This window comes from Varanus komodoensis, unplaced genomic scaffold, assembly GCF_004798865.1.
Source record: "Varanus komodoensis strain SLA01 unplaced genomic scaffold, ASM479886v1 scaffold72, whole genome shotgun sequence".
Taxonomy (NCBI): Eukaryota; Metazoa; Chordata; class Lepidosauria; order Squamata; family Varanidae; genus Varanus; species Varanus komodoensis.
The window spans coordinates 1,400,642-1,418,118 of NW_025336374.1; the positions used below are offsets into that span (position 1 = coordinate 1,400,642).

The 17,477-nt window shown below is 43.0% G+C and overlaps 1 protein-coding gene across 5 annotated transcripts in view; it reads right to left on the minus strand.

Annotated features, from left to right (window-relative positions):
- The window catches only part of SUSD1 (sushi domain containing 1), a 57,696-nt gene that overhangs the window by 9,249 nt on the left and 30,970 nt on the right, over positions 1-17,477 (minus strand). For 4 of the 5 annotated variants that reach the window (XM_044452402.1, XM_044452401.1, XM_044452399.1 and 1 more), the window contains 6 exons: positions 16,988-17,079; positions 16,155-16,341; positions 14,960-15,075; positions 11,345-11,534; positions 4,037-4,130; positions 2,347-2,605 (listed from right to left, as the gene is read on the minus strand). In XM_044452402.1, coding sequence (XP_044308337.1) covers positions 2,347-2,605; positions 4,037-4,130; positions 11,345-11,534; positions 14,960-15,075; positions 16,155-16,341; positions 16,988-17,079 — 938 coding nt within the window. Of the gene's footprint in view, positions 1-2,346; positions 2,606-4,036; positions 4,131-6,732; positions 10,597-11,344; positions 11,535-14,959; positions 15,076-16,154; positions 16,342-16,987; positions 17,080-17,477 lie in introns of those variants that run through there. The other variant, XM_044452403.1, reaches the window with a different exon arrangement.

Sequence of the window (17,477 nt, forward strand, 5' to 3'; positions counted from 1 at the left end):
GCTGAGACTTTAGCTCACCCCTTTTGTCTCCAGCTCCACTCAGCCCTGGAATGGAGCCCCTGAGAGTGTCCCTGAAATGAAGTTTGGCCCTTGGCCTGGAAGACGTTCAGCACCCTTGTTGAAGTAAATCCAGATATTCGAATTACATCTTGCTATCAAGGGAACACCACATAGCAATGGCAATTGCAATGGGGGCAGAGCTTTGCTAGCATAGCTACAGCATGTGAGTCTGTGTAAGGGTCAGGAACAGTCTTCCTGTTCTACATCCTGGCTGGGTTCGCACATCAAGACAAGCAATATTCTGTGTGGCTCCCACTGTGTGTGGCTTTTCACATGGATGCTCCTGAAAGGCTCACTGTAGTCACTCTCCTCCCATCTGCCATTTTATTCCTGCTCAGTCCTCCCGGAGGGGTCCCTCGAGACACCACAGGGAGGAATAAGGTTCCTTGCTGGGACAGCAGGGATCTGGAGGGGAGTCCAGTTCACTGGAGCTGTCGAGCAGTCTTTCCTGTGCAAACAGGGCTCATGCCCTGAACTGCAGTACCAAAGGCAAGGAACCAGTCAGGCACCCTCCACTCCTGTTCTGGAGGCAACTGCGCCAGCAAAAGGGGGTCCCCAGCCCACCCCAGGCAAAAGGGGAGGAAATCAGCTGGGCAACTCTGTAGAAAGCAGCCACGTCACCTCCTAGGAGCTTCTCAGAAAAGCCCTTCCCATGCATGGGGACAGCAGTGGCTGCCGTTCTACATGACACAGGATATTCCTCTCTCGTGCCATTCCTCTTGCTTGCCAAAAGGATGCTTTGACAAGCTAATTTGAATATTATTTCACCATTATCAAATGGATGGGCTTTGCTGCCAGAAGAAGTAATACAGCTGAAAACCCACCACTTCCTCCTTTCCCCTCTGGTCAGAATTCTTCAAGTTGATCTGTCTTATACCTCTGGAAGGAAGAGGGAGATGCTCTGAGGTGAAGGTAACCATTAGTTTTTCCGCCTTCTGTGCTCCAAGTTTTGCTGAAGCTCAGAAGCCCAAGTATAATTTCTCACGTTGAAGTCTGTTTGGGGTTTCTCAAAATCGATTGTACTACGCTGAAATATCACAATGGGGTTTGGACCACACAACATGTCAGCTTGTGTAAATAACTACTGTTGCTTATTGTGTCATGTGATCCCACCTGTTTATCTCTCAACCCTTTTTTTCCATTCCCTGACCAACTGAAAAACCCTGTAAGAAGTGAACAGATAGCATTAGTGAAAATTGGAGCCCAGAATAAAGCACATGCAATTTAATAGAATGAGCCCGACACATATCAGCTATTGCTCCCTAAATATTCACATCTCTAATTCCAGTATGTGAATAGGATTTTGTGCATGTGCCTTACAGGGTAACTTAGTTTTAAACTTCTGTTTTTAATCCTATAAAAGGCATGTCTCTTTTCTCTCTCCATGTGATAAGGATTTCTGAAAGTATAAGCAAGCTTCCTTCACTTGGACAGGGTGAATGACTTGAAAAGAATTTGGAAAACCAGATATTAAAGTAAATGAAAGCTTGCTTGTTGCAAGCTTCAATGTCTCATTTCAAGCTGACTGGCAGGTAGATTAGGGAGCTGTTTTTCATTTCTTTCTTATTACATGTGCAGAGGTGCAGCCCAGCAGTTACTCACTTTAAATGCCTGCAGGAATGTCAGCAAAAATCACGTGCCTTTGCACCCGGGGCACGGTATAGACAAAAGATGGCCACCGCCGTGGGCCCATCTTTACCTGACCATCTAATAGTAAGTACTGCAGCACACGCAAACGGGCTGTGACTTTCATAGGTCCCCAGTGAAAGCAAGCAGAAATTCCTCTCTCTCCAGACATTTGAACAGAGATTAAGGCCTTGCAAGGGTGGACTGGATGAGACTGTTGTCCCAGACCTCACTGTCTCGTGTGTCTGCCTGCACACGAGGATCTTCAGAAAGCCGCCTTTGGGTGCTCTGCCATCTCAACCACAGCAGGAGAAAGTGCCTACTCTGCAGGGGCAGCTCCACTGCTGAACGCTCTGCTTAGGCAGGGCTCAGATGGTTATCATTCACCCTGATGTCATTTCAGTGCCCGGAAAGAACTCTTTATGCTCTCCAGCCTTTTAAAAATCTGCAAGCTGTTTTTCTGCTGCTTTCTGCTCCATTTTAAATGTGCAGACTACTTTAATACTGCTGCTCTATGTTGTGACGCTTTAATGTTTTAAATTCGTTTTATTGTGCTTTTAATTTGCTGTAAACCACCCTGGGAACTTGTAAGAGCGGGGAATAAATCAAATAAGTATAATTCTCCTGCAGACAAACAAACAAACTCAGCAGCATTCTTACCCCATTCCATTCACTGATAGTCTTCAGTATAATGCAGTAATCTTTTCCTTTTTTCAAGGGAGCATTGTAAAATTTTCCATAGTATAGTCTGTCTCCAAGGGCAAAGTCCACCATATTGTCAGCAATAACGTGAGCTGGGAATTCAGCTGCCACATAGCCACCTGAGTCAGTGCCTTTGCTGAAGAAGGAGAGGCTAGTCAAGGAATAACAATTAAAGTCGCACTGTGAACTCCAGGGAATGGCAATCACTTGGTAGGAGCTAGAAAGAGACAGAAAAGCATCAAGTAGTTTTAGAGGTTATTTACATTCACAATTGCCTTTTGACGTATCCACTGATTCCCTTCAAAGGGCTGTTCAAAGGCCTTAATCGCTTGCTCTCCCTAAATGATATATTCTCCTGTATGAAATAACCTGCAGTCCTAAAAGATTCAGAAACATATTGGTAAAACTGGAGTTGAACTCTTCAGACCAGTGGATTTACAGAAGAGTAACTGCAGCAAGTATGCTGGTGTGAACCAAAGGTTTATCAAGTCATGCTGGTGTGAACCAAAGGTTTATCAAGATTCGCAGTGACTGATCAGGTGCTGCAAAAGCAGGACATGAGTGCAATGGTGCCCTCCCACTCACATATCCTAGCAACCAATAGTGAGTGCGCATCACCTTCTAATACCAGAGGTAGTATAGAGTCATCAGGAGTGGTAGCCATGGATATCTTTCTTGTTCCATCTATTTCCTCAGTCCCATTGAACCCATCCAGGTGGGGGACTATGACTCATTTTACTGCTAATTAATGATGGGCATGGAGGAGGCTTCTATGTCATAAGGAGTTGTGGAGAGTGTGATGCATATTTATTTATGCCACACAGAGAATTGCATTATATGTACCTTCCAAGTCTTCGAAGGTAGAGACTATTTCTTCATGGAGTACACGGATCCGCATTACACTCTCCAAAGGTTCCTGCAATATATAGAACCTTAGGGGTCCCTCTCAGCTGGGCAACTAGTGTCTGGGTCATGTGACCCTGCTTGCAGTGCCTCACCCATAGGGGCAACTGGCAACTTCTTAACCCCGTCACCCAAAGCATTTGTGGATGAGGTGACACAATCAGCCAGGACCTGCATTAATAACTCAGCACAGATCAAAGGTCCCTTGGTATCCTTTACCCATCCTAATCAATTCACAGAATTAATTCTTGAACAGAGATTCAAATATGTGAGTAACTATAGGCATAAAACTAAGGAGTGCTACATTTGAGGTAATGCTTAGGAATGGAAAGTTATGATCTTGCATTTGTGATTTGAGGATCACTAGATCTTTGGGTGGAGAAGCAGCAATTTATACAAGATAAACTCACATGAGGAAGGAGAAATTAAATCCCCTGAATTAACAGTAACATTTGGAAGTATTTGGGACAAAATCACCTGGTAAGATAGCATTTGAGAACAATGGATTCAAGCATAAACAAATCAAGTGGTTACTGAAACACAGTATTATTAATATTTATATCCTGCCTTTTTCCTTCCAAGGAACTCAAGGCAGCTTACATCATTCTCCTCCTGCTGCTCTCAATCTTATCCTCCCAACAACAACGCTGTGAGGTAGGTTTGGCTGAGAGGCTGTGAATGGCCCAAAGCCACCCAGTTTTCTCCATGGCTGAGCAGGGACTAGAATAGCATAAAACCCAGAGACCTTATTGGCCCATTTCTTTCTTCTGCCTTCTTCAGGCTGAACAAAGGCACAGAGCCATGTACAGTTATAAATTCTACTTCTGGAGATTGCGGTTCTGAAAAAGAAAACTGTGTATTAGTCCCATTAGTGCAGGATAGATTTATTTAGACATTAAAATATATCATACCTGTTGTTCATTATTAAGGAACCAGAGCAACTTACAAACATTAATCCATAATGAAATCCACAGCAACCCTACATCAAAAATAGCAGGATAAAAACAACCAAATAAAAACATGGTCCTATTTCAACAAGAAAAGCAGTATGCAAGCTGTTACCAGAGAAAGACAACATCCAGCATAGACCCAACAAAGCACCATAAGCATAACAAATAAAACTATCATCTGCCTCATGCAAAAGTCTTCTCTTACCTAGTTGTAAGAAGTTACTCAAAGAGTAAGGTATGACGTTCGATAGTCCTTTATAGATGTAACACAATCATTTCAGCATGCAAAGTTCTGTCTCCGTGTGCATGCATGCTGTTTTCCATATTTGTCTGTTTATATCATAATTTCAGGCTGGCCTCCACAAAGCTCCATCTCAAGGCAAGAGCTGTATCCCCTTGGTTCAAAGAGAACTGAAAATCTAATGCTTACTTACACAGTAAATATTGGCTTTTGGAGCTGAAAATCAATGTTTTCAAAAAATATTTGGACTCAGTGGTGTGGATAAACACAGGCCGGCAACCTTCCTAGGGCTTGGTAGCCAGCCAAGTTTTAGGGGCAGCCTAGACTGTGTATGCGTCATGCTTCATTTTGGAGGTATTCCGAGAGCTTGTTCCTGTTATGCAAAGCCTCAGAGATGCTTGAGATGCAGAGAGGTCACTCGCTGCCTTCCAGTGTTCAGCATTAAGCAATGGAGATGTATTTTCTGCCCTTTTCCAAAACCTGCAAAAGGGTGAAGAATCCCCTAGTTCGGCGGTGGCAAACCTGTGACATGCGTGCCGCAGCGGGCACACAGAGTCCTCTCTGTCGGCACATGAGCCAAGTTGCCCCAGCATTGCCCCAGCAGCCGAGCATCGGATAACAGCTCACACAGGGGCCATGCGCACGCTTGGAAAGGAGTAGCGGTGTCTGGCAATGACGTCACGAGTCGCAACTCATTAGCCGCGACTCACCCGAGCTTTCGCATGGCTGGTCAGTGCGCTGGCAAGGATATATATGTATATTTGCTTGGACCGGCTGTGAGTTTTAATACATTTGTTTTTATTAACACCAGATTTTAGTTTTGGGTTTTCTTATGAAAGATTGAAATTTAATACCTTAAGATTTAGCAAAGAGGTGTTCTAGTTAAGAGACTGAGATTCTTTTAATGTTGTGCTGTCCCCCTGGCATATCTGAATCTGCAGCATCATATTCAAGTCTGATTGCAGTGTTGGCACTTTGCAATAAATAAGTGGGTTTGAGGTTGCAGTTTGGGCACTAGGTCTCTAAAAGGTTCGCCATCACTGCCCTAGATCATTCACTAACTTTGGAAACACCAGGGGCACAATCCTATGCATATCTGGACAGAAGCGTAATACAACTCCCAGCATTCCCCAGGGCTTTCTTCTACCTATGGATGCACAGGAGTGCACCCTGAGATATCTTGCAGCTTTTGAGGCGCCTTTAATTTTGTGTAGGACCAGTGCAGGAGAAAATGACTGAATAAAAGCTGCACACATCTGGACAGCACACTTGTGGCCTCTGAGTAATAAATATCAGTTAACTTCAATACATATCAAATTAACATCAATATGCTGACTTCTTTCCTTTTTCAAGGAAGCAACTTACATGATCCAAAGAAGCTTACATGATTTTCCTCCTCTGTACCTTATCCTCACAATAACAACCCTGTGCAGTAGGCTAGGCTAAGAGTCACTAAGAGCGGCATGGCTGAATGGGAACCAGAACTGGCATCTCCTGAATACCAGCCCAGCACTCTAACCAATACACCATGCAGGCTCTCAATATGCAGAAGACAACAGCATGGTGGCTGAAAATTAAGGCAATACCTGTTTATTGAGGCTGTATCTAAATGGTTTTTAAATCAGCTGTGAAAAGGTCTTAGTTTGCAAAATCTTTTAGCAGCCTGCTATCCATGTTTGCCTCTTGTCTCTTCTAAAACAGAAGAGCTTCCCAGGTGGCAACATTTACATGATACAGTCAACAAGAAAGGAAGGTATTACCAAGTATATACAATAACTGTAGCATGTTAATTGCCCAATGTGCATCAGAGGTTAGTTATGGAAGGGACTGGGAAGGTCAGAAACTATATACAGAATCATTAAATGAGCCACATTTAACTCCAGCAATCATGATCTCAGGCTAGAGGAGCAGACTGCATGCAAGTAACTGCTCAGAGTAAATGACATGCAAACGCAGGTAATGGAACCCCAAGAGCCTATTTTAGTAAACAAGAACAGCTTTGAAAGGTGGCATCTTTGCACAGAGAATTGGCTCTGTGTATGCAAGTGAGGAAGAGCAAGCAACCAGGCATGTGCATTCACACAATGCTTCTTCACCTTGACTTTTTCACTGCAACTCTTCCTATATCTAGTTGCTGTCCTTCAACCCCCCCCCCCTTTTATACAAAATGGAAAAAAATAATTCTTAAAGATTTACCCCCCCCAAAAAAAAAAAAAAAAAAACATTTCTTCTCTTTAAAAATATTCTGGTTGAAATTAAAATCAATAGTCTATAAAACACACTGAGTTAAAAGCTACTTTCCCATGTATATAAAAATGCATGGAGAAAATATATTTAAGAGAGTAAGTAGGATATAAAATACAACATAGCAGGTCATGTACTATCTTGGCATTATGGCCTCAATCTTGGAAACCATCAAGGAATGCTGTCAAGTCAGCAAGGGAACTAGAACCCAGTCTCAGTACGTCACAAGATGGACAGCCCACTGTGTCCACCTGGATCATTGTGTACATTCCCTTTTTACTACTGTCACTCAATATGGAATGAAAAGCTGATTTGTTATATGTATCATCAATTGAAGTTGCATGACAGTAAAATCATGGGCTGGATCTGGACGTATGCATAAGCCATGGGATTTGTGGAAGGTGACTTCCTTGCTTTCTTCGGCAGCCTCCTTTGGAAAGTCCCTGGAAAGGGTTTCCTGCTATTCGGGAATGGGATGGGCTGTGGCATGGGAGGCGAGATGTCTTCAAACCAGGCACAGCTTCACTCTGAATCCAATCCAACATATCTGAAGCAACAGCACCCTTTTAAAGGGATTCTTATGTGTGGTAGGAGGTATAGTGAAAGACATTTTCCCTCCTCCTGTGTGAAAGCTGATGAAATGGCTTTTTAAAGACAACGCTTTCTACCTGCAGCTTTCATAAGCATTTCCATGAATTTTTTCAAACCCTTTGCCTAAAAAATGGTACTGCAATTAATTAGGAACAGACTGTCTTAGCAGATGTTTCTGATTCATCGGTTAAATGTTGCTGCCTAGTATTTTATCCCTATTATTTTATCCACTACATTTCTGCAGTGTGATAGGATCTAAAATTATGAGTATTTATTTGCCGTAAACAGAGCTGATTTCCTTTTATCTTATAAAAATAAGAAATCTATTTCGCATGCAGTGGTAGGCAGCGCGGGAATGATAAAAGTAATAGAAAACAGCAGGTGGAGAAAAGGTTAAGAATCCCTTTTCCACATGTCCTGCTTTTCCATATAAATCTGCCCCTTTCAAAAGGTGCATATATTTAGACAAACTGCAGGGGGGGGGGTGCTTTACATGCATTTCCTCCTCAATCCTTTCTTAGTCCTATCTTGGCTATAAAGCTATTGAGACCACCAGTCATTTAAATATAGATGGAGGAAGTTATCTGCTCAAGGGATAAAAAGGAATAGCACTGACTTTGCAACTTGTGACCCACTGGCTAAACTCTCTGTCCTTCCTTTCTAGCAGAGCCAATAAACCCGCTTTTGCTGTCATTCTGGGAATGGTAGAAGAAGATCGAGGGAAGGAGGAGGAAGAGCATCAAACAGCTGCCAAGATCCAATACAAGGTTGATGAATCTGACTTGGTGAGTCACATTTTGCGCAGGACTGGAATACAGAGAGATGAATCATTCTTTTATATTTTTTATTTATTTTATATTGTTAATTTTAATTTTATATTGTTATTTTTGTATTTTATTGTGTTGTAAGCCACCCCGAGGCTTCAGCAAGGGGCGGTATAGAACTGTTTTAATAAATAAACAAACAAACAAACAAACAAACAAACAAACATACTGTTATATCTGGTTAGAAGTCAGTGGACAAAAACGGCAGCAAACTCCTCAGGGAGCTTTTTAAAAATGTAGTATTATCCACAATATTTGACAACTACAATAATAGACTATCAACCAGAACAAAATACCAGGATTATTTTATGTCTTAAGCTCAACTACACTCCACAGCTAGAAAAGGGAGATTATTGTAGCAGTTTAGGTTCTGAAGAATACAAAGAGGACTTCTGTGTTTTTGATAAGAAAAAACCCAGCAACTCTGCAAACGCTGGGACAAATTTATCCGCTGAAGATCAACAGCTTCACCTAGTGGATGATGACAGATAAGAAGGCAGGGGATGCAGAAAGTCAGCTGGGTAAGCAGGTGACACTCTTCACAGAGCAAGAGAAATAAAGATTATTCATTATTAGGAAAGCTTACATGTTCAACAACTGCACAGACCTAATGTTTTATATAATTTCTGAGAAAGCCTTTCCTATACCTGTTTCAGATCATTCATGCTTGCAGTAATTCCTCTCAGTATCATCATGATTGTTAGTCATCTGCTCTCCACTTTTAATGTACGCAGTCCTTCATAATGCTTTATGCCATCGTTGTTTTTATCTAGCTGGAACACATGTGCTGAAGGCCATTTAGTGTTCTGCTTTTCTATGGCTGTAAGATTTTATTAGTGAGAAGGTGCTTTTAGCTGTGGTTTTCATTGTACTGCCTCACTCACAGAATTTTATAGGGAAATCAATTTGTAACTTGCCTATGTTTTCCAGTTGTTTATTTGTTTGTTTTGCCAGAGAAAAAAAATTAAATGAGAAAAGACAGAATAGGGTGCTGTGCCTTTTAAGTGTAATCGCTGGGAACCTTCTGCCTCAAAGAATCCACAATCAATAGGTTACTCCAATTTGGGTCCACTAATAAATAACATTATAGCTATCTCTGGGGGGGGCAGGGAGGTGAAGACACACCTCTTCCTCCTATCCATATAATGGGAAGATTTCCAATAGAGGAGGTGGCATCAGTCTTTGGCCTTTGTACAAGAAAGTTCCTGCTGTTTTTCAGTAGGATTTAATTCCAAGTTAACAGGGTTCAGATTAGTGTTTAGCAGCCTAACTCTATGTAAGTTTACCCTGATGTAAATTTTATTGCATACATATGGGACAGTTCCTCCCACTTAAAGCATGTAAGAACATAAAATGAGACGTGTTGGAGCAGACACAGGGTCTGGATTACTAGTCCAGCACTTGGTTCACACAGTGGCCGGCCAGCTATCCATGAGAAACTTGCAAGGAGGACATGAGTGTAGCAGCATCCTGCTGCCCCGGTTCCTCGGCATCTGGTCTACACAGGCATACCGTCTCTGACACCAGAGGTGGCATACTGCTTTCAGGACTATTGGCTACTGAGAATCTCCTCCTCCATTAATTTCTCTAGCCCTCTTTTAAAGACATCCAAATTGGTGGCCATCAGTACATCTTGCAGGAATGATTTTCACAGTTCACTGTGTGAAGATGTATGTTTTTTTTAGCAACTCTTAACTGCCCACCAATCATCTTTATGGGATGACTCCAAGTTCCAGCATTATGAAAGAGGAAGAAAAATATCTCCCTAACTGCTTTCTCCACAGCATGCATAATTCTGTACCCTTTTATCATGCCTCCCATCACTTGGCTTTTTTCTAATCTAAACAATCCCAAATGTGACAAGCTTTTTCATAGGGGAACTGCTCCAGCCGCCTTATCATTTAAATTGCCCTTTTCTGCACTTTTTGCAACTCTACAATATTCTTTTTTCAGTGTTGTGGCCAGAAGGGTACACAGTATTCCAAGTGTGGCCACATCAAAGGTTTCTATAAGGGAGTATGATAATGGTAGTCTTATTTTCAATCCCTTTCCTAATTATGCCTAGCGTGAAGTCTGCCTTTTTCACAGGAGTCACACTTTTCATTGAACTGTCCACTACAACTTCATGATCTCTTTCTTGGTCAGCCATCACTAGCTTAGATCCTATCAGCTTTATGCTTGAAATGGGATTTTTTTCATTGATATTCATCCCTTTACACATGCTTATACTGAACCACATTTCTCATTTTGGCGCCCATTGTTGCTGCCCATTCACAGAATTGCAACCTGCAGCAGCAAAGACATAGAGAAAACAGGTGGTACAATCCTGAACTAGCAGCCTTGTTGCCTTTAAAAAACATACACTTTTTAACGAGTTTATTGTGTGGTTTCATTATTGGCTTTATTTGTGCTTTTATTATGTGCATTGACAGAAAACTCTGGCTACAGGTTGACCCTGAAATGAAATGAAATGAAATGAAATGAAATGAAATGAAATGTAGATCCAGCTCTGGTCAGAAGGAAAGAAAGCTTCTCCAAAGTGGTGCTCCATGAAGAGAAGGAAGCCACTGAATCTGAGCCACCAACTGTCCGAGGCCACCCAAGGACAAACTAGACATAATGGAGCCATTAGTCACATATCCACCCTGTTTACCTCTCCAGTAATGGGCCAACAGGTCCAAGGAGCATCTGGCAAAGGTCCTGAATCTCATGTCCCCAAGCAACTGGTGGCTCAGACTTCCAGGCTCCAATACTGGAAATGAGCCAGGCACAAAGTAAACCAGCTGGAGCAAGAGTGGGAGGCAAGGTCAAGCTATTGAAGAGAAAATGATTCAGTGACGATCTCCCATGTTTCTTTTGCCATTCCACCCCAATTCACCATGAATGGGACAGACAGACATAACAACATGAAATACGCATACCATCATCATAGCTAGTTTGTCCCTCAACACATCCTATAACCGAAGAATATTAGAAAGTAAGAAGTCCAGGGTTAGCTTTCATTCTACCATGGCATAAACTAGTGGTTTACATAAAACCTAAGCATTCTGTATTTTTGTTTATGCACTAGTAGTGATAGCATCTTCAACCAACAAGGCAAGTGTCAGGAAGGGAAAAATGTGGTACAATTGCTTCTGAACTCTCACTCTAAAGATGTAGCCTGATTATAAGGAGAAAAAGAAATACGTAAAACACGGCCTTACCAGTGATTGGGGTCATCATATAGACAGTCGCACTCTGTTGGTTCGAGTTTGCTGAGGAGATGTTAACAGTGTAATTGGTGCCTGGATGTAAGTAAAAGCACACTTCCGGAGTCCAAGAGTCTGTGGTGAAATTGAGAGCCATTGTATGACAGAATTTCTTCTGATACCAGCGTAGCCCCTGGATGTGAAACTGTAACAAAGCATGCGCAAGGCTTTGAATTAAACACCTTTGACATTTAACACATTTACACAACATTACTCACCATGAGTAATGGTTGACTGTCCTGTCATCTGAAACCAAACTGCTTTCCTCAGTGTGGTTCGTTTGCTTGTTGCTTCCCTCCCTCCTTTTTTTAAATAATAGGCCACCCTGAGAACCCTTGGTCTGTAGTAAGGTTTGTTTCATGTGTGGAGGCCTGGCATGTTGATCAAACCAGGATGACTGTCCTAACTGTGGGTGTGGCAGCTGCCACTGGCTCACTCCTCCCAGCCTTGAGCAAGAGCTGTTTTGGTTCACTATGGCTTCTTCTCTCCACTTTCTTCCCCCCCCCCCCCCACCCAAGAGATCACTTTTTGTTATCTCTGTTTCCAAAGCCACTCACAGCCTCTCTGGAGTGGTCCCCTTAGTTCCCTTACTCCCAACAGGCACAAATGCAGACATGCTTGCAAATGTTGCTATGAAGAAACCATGGGAAGCCATACAAAACAAATGAAAACAGCCTTCTAGCTTCTTTTAAAAAGGACTGGGGCTGCACTTTTCCAGCTTCTGGTTTTGGGAATGGGTGGAATCATTGGGAGTGGTGGGGCCCATTAGGAGAACATAAAATTCCTTGAGGATTCCAACACCAAGAGGGGACAAACCCTTCCACCCACTTTTTGCAAGCAAAGCTCATCTGCATTTTTGCTTTGAAGTGACAGCTCACCTTGTAAATGCTGTATTGACCAAACATAGTGCAAACCCCTCCATATCTGGAGTCTCTATGGGCCCACATCCATGGTTGGCACCAACCAACCACATTTTTACAGTGAAAATGTCAGTAACATACCGCCTTTATGCAAATATATGATGTGAACACATTCAGAAAACTGTGTGCAGTTCTGGTTACCACACCCAGCACTGGAAAAGGTGCAGAAAAGGACAAGTACGATGGTTCAAAGGGTTGGAGAAACTGCCCTGTGTTTACAACAGCTGAGACTGTTCAGCTTCGAAAAAGCCAAGAAGGGTAGACATAATATAGGTGGAGAGAATCAGGCATGGTCTGGAGAGGGAGACATAAGAACCTGAAGTCTTTCCATGAACCTAACTGGTCGGAGATTCAGGAGAGATAAAATGAAGTCTTTCCACCACCCACCACCCACCCCGTGTAGTTAAACTATGGGATTCATTTCCACAAGATGTAGTGAATGGCTTTAAAAGGGAACTGAAAAAAATCACAGAGTACTAGCCCTGAGGGCCATAGGCTACGTCTGGTTCCACAGGCAGTATTCCTACGTACACCAGTGTTGCCATTATATCCAAGTGGCGGAATCCTGAGAGAGCGAACAAAGGCAGCAGAAGCAAGGCAGAAAAAGCAAACCGAATGTCTCTGCCCTCTTTCGGCCACGGCTCTGCTCACTACAGGCAAGCTTCCCTGAACAAATTACTGCTGCGAGAATGGAGTCCTTGACCAAAGGACATTCCTCTGGAACAGAGAGAGATGGGGTGGTGGTGGGGAACACCAGTGTACACCAGTGGCTGGAGAACACGAGTGGCAGTGGGGAGGTGTTGCACACATCCTACTGTGGGTTTCCACAGGCAGCAGCTTGGCCAGTAACAGAGCAGAACGCTGTATTAAACAGACCCTTGTTCTGATTCAGCAACATGTGTCTTTTGTCCCTATGAGGTTTGCTGCTTCAGAATGCAGCCCCACTGTAAAATGTTCCCTGGAAAGAAAAAGTCCATACGGCACAGGGAACAGTTTTGTCCAAGTCTGCTCCCTGAGGGACTAGCCTCACCCTTGCCAACAGCATCTTTTAGGTAGGGAACAGTTCAAAAGTGTGACTCCCCACCTGAAATGCTACAGAAATCCACTGGGGCCCCTCCTTCTGTGGCTTGTGCAGACCAGCCCCCAGGGACCACCTTCTGCCCATTCAGAGCAGCAATCCGCCCAGCCTAGCTAAACCTCCAGGACCCTGAGTGCCAAGGGAAGGGGGCAACTAATATCCCTGAAGACAGATCTAGTGTTCTGGTTCTCCGTCCTCGGGATCAATCCAACTTCACAATGCTGAGTGCCAATAGGAGAGCGGCGTGGCAAACAAATAAATGAACAAACTCATGTTATGGGTATGCCAGCAGCCGGAATGCCCTATCAGTGAGTGGCTTGTCAGTTTAAGGCATATCAATCTCCCCCCTCACCTCAAACTCTTTTGCATCAGGAGCTGCTGCCTGAGTCAAGTCTACTCTCCTCTCCTGAAAGGAATACAGCAGGGGTGGGTGACTTCATGGTGCCCGAGGACTATTTCCAGCCCCGAGACATTCCTACTCCACGGGCTGCCACCAAGCTTTTTCAGCAGCTAAAATTCAGCACCAAACCCCTACAGCACTCCAAAGGGGTCAGGTTTAGCACGAGAACAAATTCTGAATTCTTTATTGCATTGTGGTACTAAAATTGACAATCCCCACCCCAACTCTGCAAGTGCAAAATTCAGCACTGCAAAGATAGGCTGCGTGTTACCCATCCCTGCCACACAGCTCCAGTTCTGTATATCTCTCATCTGCACAATCTTCCTCCATCGTTACTTGTCACAATCTGTGAAGTGTAAACACAATGTCCTCACCAAAGAATACAAGCTTCCTTTACAAATGTTCATGCTACCTGATAAAACTGTTTATTAATGCTACAGCCAGCACATTTCTCAACGAGCTGGCTCAGTTTCCTTCGTAAGCTTAGTAATTGCTGACAGCATAGATCAGGGGTCCCCAAACTTTTTGACCAGGGGGCCAGATGAAAGGTGCCGGTGCTGGGCACGGGCTGGAAAGGTGGTGCCTGGCTGTACGTGTGGGCCGGCGAGGGGGTGGGGGCAGGGGTGGCACATGTGGGACGCACATGCCGAGGTGGGGGCGGGGGGCGTGGTGAGGCATGGGCAGGTGCATGCGGCAAGGGGAGGCGAGGCGAGGTAGGGCGGGCGCGTGCCGTGAAGCAGGCGCATGAGGCAGCGGCTTGCTTGCTGTGAGATCGTTTTCCCCGAGCAAGCAAACCGCTACCTCCCCATGCGCGGGGCATGGTCGTCAGCGGCGGGTGTGCGGTGGGTCCAAATGGACATGTTGGGTCGGATAAATGGGCATGGCGGGCCGGATCCAGCCCCTGGGCCGTAGTTTGAGCACTCATGCCCTGGATGAAAGTGATATGACAGAGTTACTGCTGCCCTTCTTATATAAACAAGCCTATTGTGTTCCCTGTTGTCTCTTGAACAAGCAGGTTCTTAGAAATCTACCATAATCTGGAAAGCCCGCATACCAGAAGAAGTAAGAGGATGAATGGACACATCTCAAGCAGTAAATGCCCTACAAGGCAGTGTCTCTGGGCCTCACGCTCACTACTTCCCCATTACTCTCAGAAGCTGTGCCTCACTTACCACATAGGTTTCCTCCAATTGTGTTCTTTCTGATTCTCTCTGCCATCTAATACAGGTGTCATTAAATATGGAGATATTGCTGAACACAACTTTCTTTTCTGGAAAATAAGGGGGTACTGTGGGAAGAGAAATTGAGGGCTAAATACTTCTGAATTCTTAAATCAACTCTGTATTACAGTGCAAATTTGTTACTAAAACCAGAACATACACGAAAAAATATAAAGCAGAAGCTTGCAGTTCAAGAATTGGCTTGTTAGGTAAAATCAGTATGTGAAATTTATTTCCTGCTTATTGTTACAGCTTTTTACAGGTTAACAGGTAACAACATGGTAGTTGCCACTTGACCAGCTTTTGAAGAACTCTGGTTTCCCTCATCATCTCCCAGCATATAGCCCTACCTGACCTTAAGTATTGTGGGATCTATTCAGTGGCCCTTCTTGCATTACTTATTTATGTATTTCATTTCTATACTGCCCCATAGCCAAAGCTCCCATTAGCATTTTCTTGTCTTACCTTCCTATTTCCTCAACCAATAGCCTATTTTGTAGACTTCATTAAACTCTGCATTAAACTCTGTTTTTGTTCTCCCGAGGATTTCTCGCCTAAAATTTTTGTCATCCTTCAGCAATCCACTTAATCATAGCCAAATGGTCAATTTCCCTCCCCTCACAAAAGCTGGACTGCAAAGTTTCCCCAGAAATTCATTCTTTTGAGCTATCACATCAATTCAAGCAGCATCTTTGTCATCACATTATAAAATAAAATATGGTTTGCACATTATGTTATTTTTAATACACTGAAACCTTTTCATTTTTATTTAGTTAAACGAGTTAACACTGCAATGTGCATGCTTTCTAAATGGAGAGTGTGCAGTTTGGTTTTATTTTAGGAAAGCCAGTAATATCCTAAGGCAATGACCTCTGTCACATCCTTCATTACAACTGGCAAGTCATTCATGGTGTGTGTTTTTGTATGATATCTAAAATTATTACCACGGGGTGTGTGTTTTTGTATGGTATCTAAAATTATTACCATGGGAAATATTTATACACTACAAATTTAGACTTATTTATGTGACTCCCCAGAGAACTTGAGGAAATGTAATCCCATATCTAGGAGCAAAAGAGTCCTAAGATCATTTGAATCACCATTCCTGATCATTAATACCAAAATTTTGTACAAGTGTAGAACCTACCAACTACTGGGTTTGTTATTCTGACTCGTAAAAGCATATTTATGGATTCTGCAATGATTTCCACAGTATAATTTGCATCCTGACGTAGCGGCAAACACACATTTACAGCCTCCTCTGTTGTGGGAGGAGTAATCAATAAATCTGTAGTTTTTATTGATTCATTCCCTAGCATTCTTATCATAGTGAGCTGCAAAAGAAACAAAAAAGAAGCAGATTCTAAAAACATAGCTTCAGGACATATCTACAATATAAGTCAGTTTAATACTCAATTACAACTCTCCAGATTATTCTGGAGACTACCATTTTGCAAGGCAGGGGAAAGTTCGTAGAAGGTAATTCTCAGCACCCTTACAAGGAGAGACATCATGGCACTTAAACTAGTCCATAAACCTGTATAGATTTGCGTATCTAGAGTACAATAAGAGGCAAAACAGAAATAGCATATTTGCATTAAAGATGGGCTGACAAGCAAGTTTATACAGAAGCACCTCTGCCCTATCTATCTATCTATCTATCTATCTATCTATCATCTATCTAGCTATCTATCAGATTTATATCATGAAACAATTACATATCTATCAAGATGCAAGTGTCTCCAGAAAGTTTGAGCCCAGACCAGTTCTTTGTATATTGCATGACTTCTTACACTGTCCCATCTAGAAGCTATCTTAGTCATTCAAGTCATGTTGCTCTTTCAAAAAAAAAAAGAAAGAAAGAAAGAAAGACATTGGCAATTTTATTTTGCAAGATTTTCATGGAGATAGGCATGTTCTCTCACACATTCAGGAACTTGCCTGCCCCCACTAGAAAGCTAAGAAGAATGTTTCACGCACGTGATAGGTCTTATTTGCTCCAGTTCTTCCATAATATCTCCTCCATGTCAAACAAGAGTTATTCATTGAAGGTTCAACAAACTCTTTCACTTCTGCAAAAAATAAACAAACATGCACACATAGTTTCCCAGTTGGACTACCAAGTAAATGCTTCCTGTTTCTATTACAGGATCTGTTGTCGGTCAACTGCATACCCAAATCCAGGGATACCATCATGCGCTCTTAATCATTATTTTGGGAGAAAGGAAGGGTCCCATAGTTCTCTCTCGGTCACCTGATTCTCGCAACACAGGCACATGCCTGCCACCTGGAAACAGCAGGGGTGAAGCGCAGCTCGAATTCACAAGGCAGACATGGATTCAAGTGAAGCAGTCAATAAATTTTGCTTGGATCCAGGAGGCCCAAATTTAATACAAGTGGCAGCAGAGAAGTGATAGTAGGAACCATGACGGGATATAGCTGTATGTTATATACTAGCCTTCCCCAACCT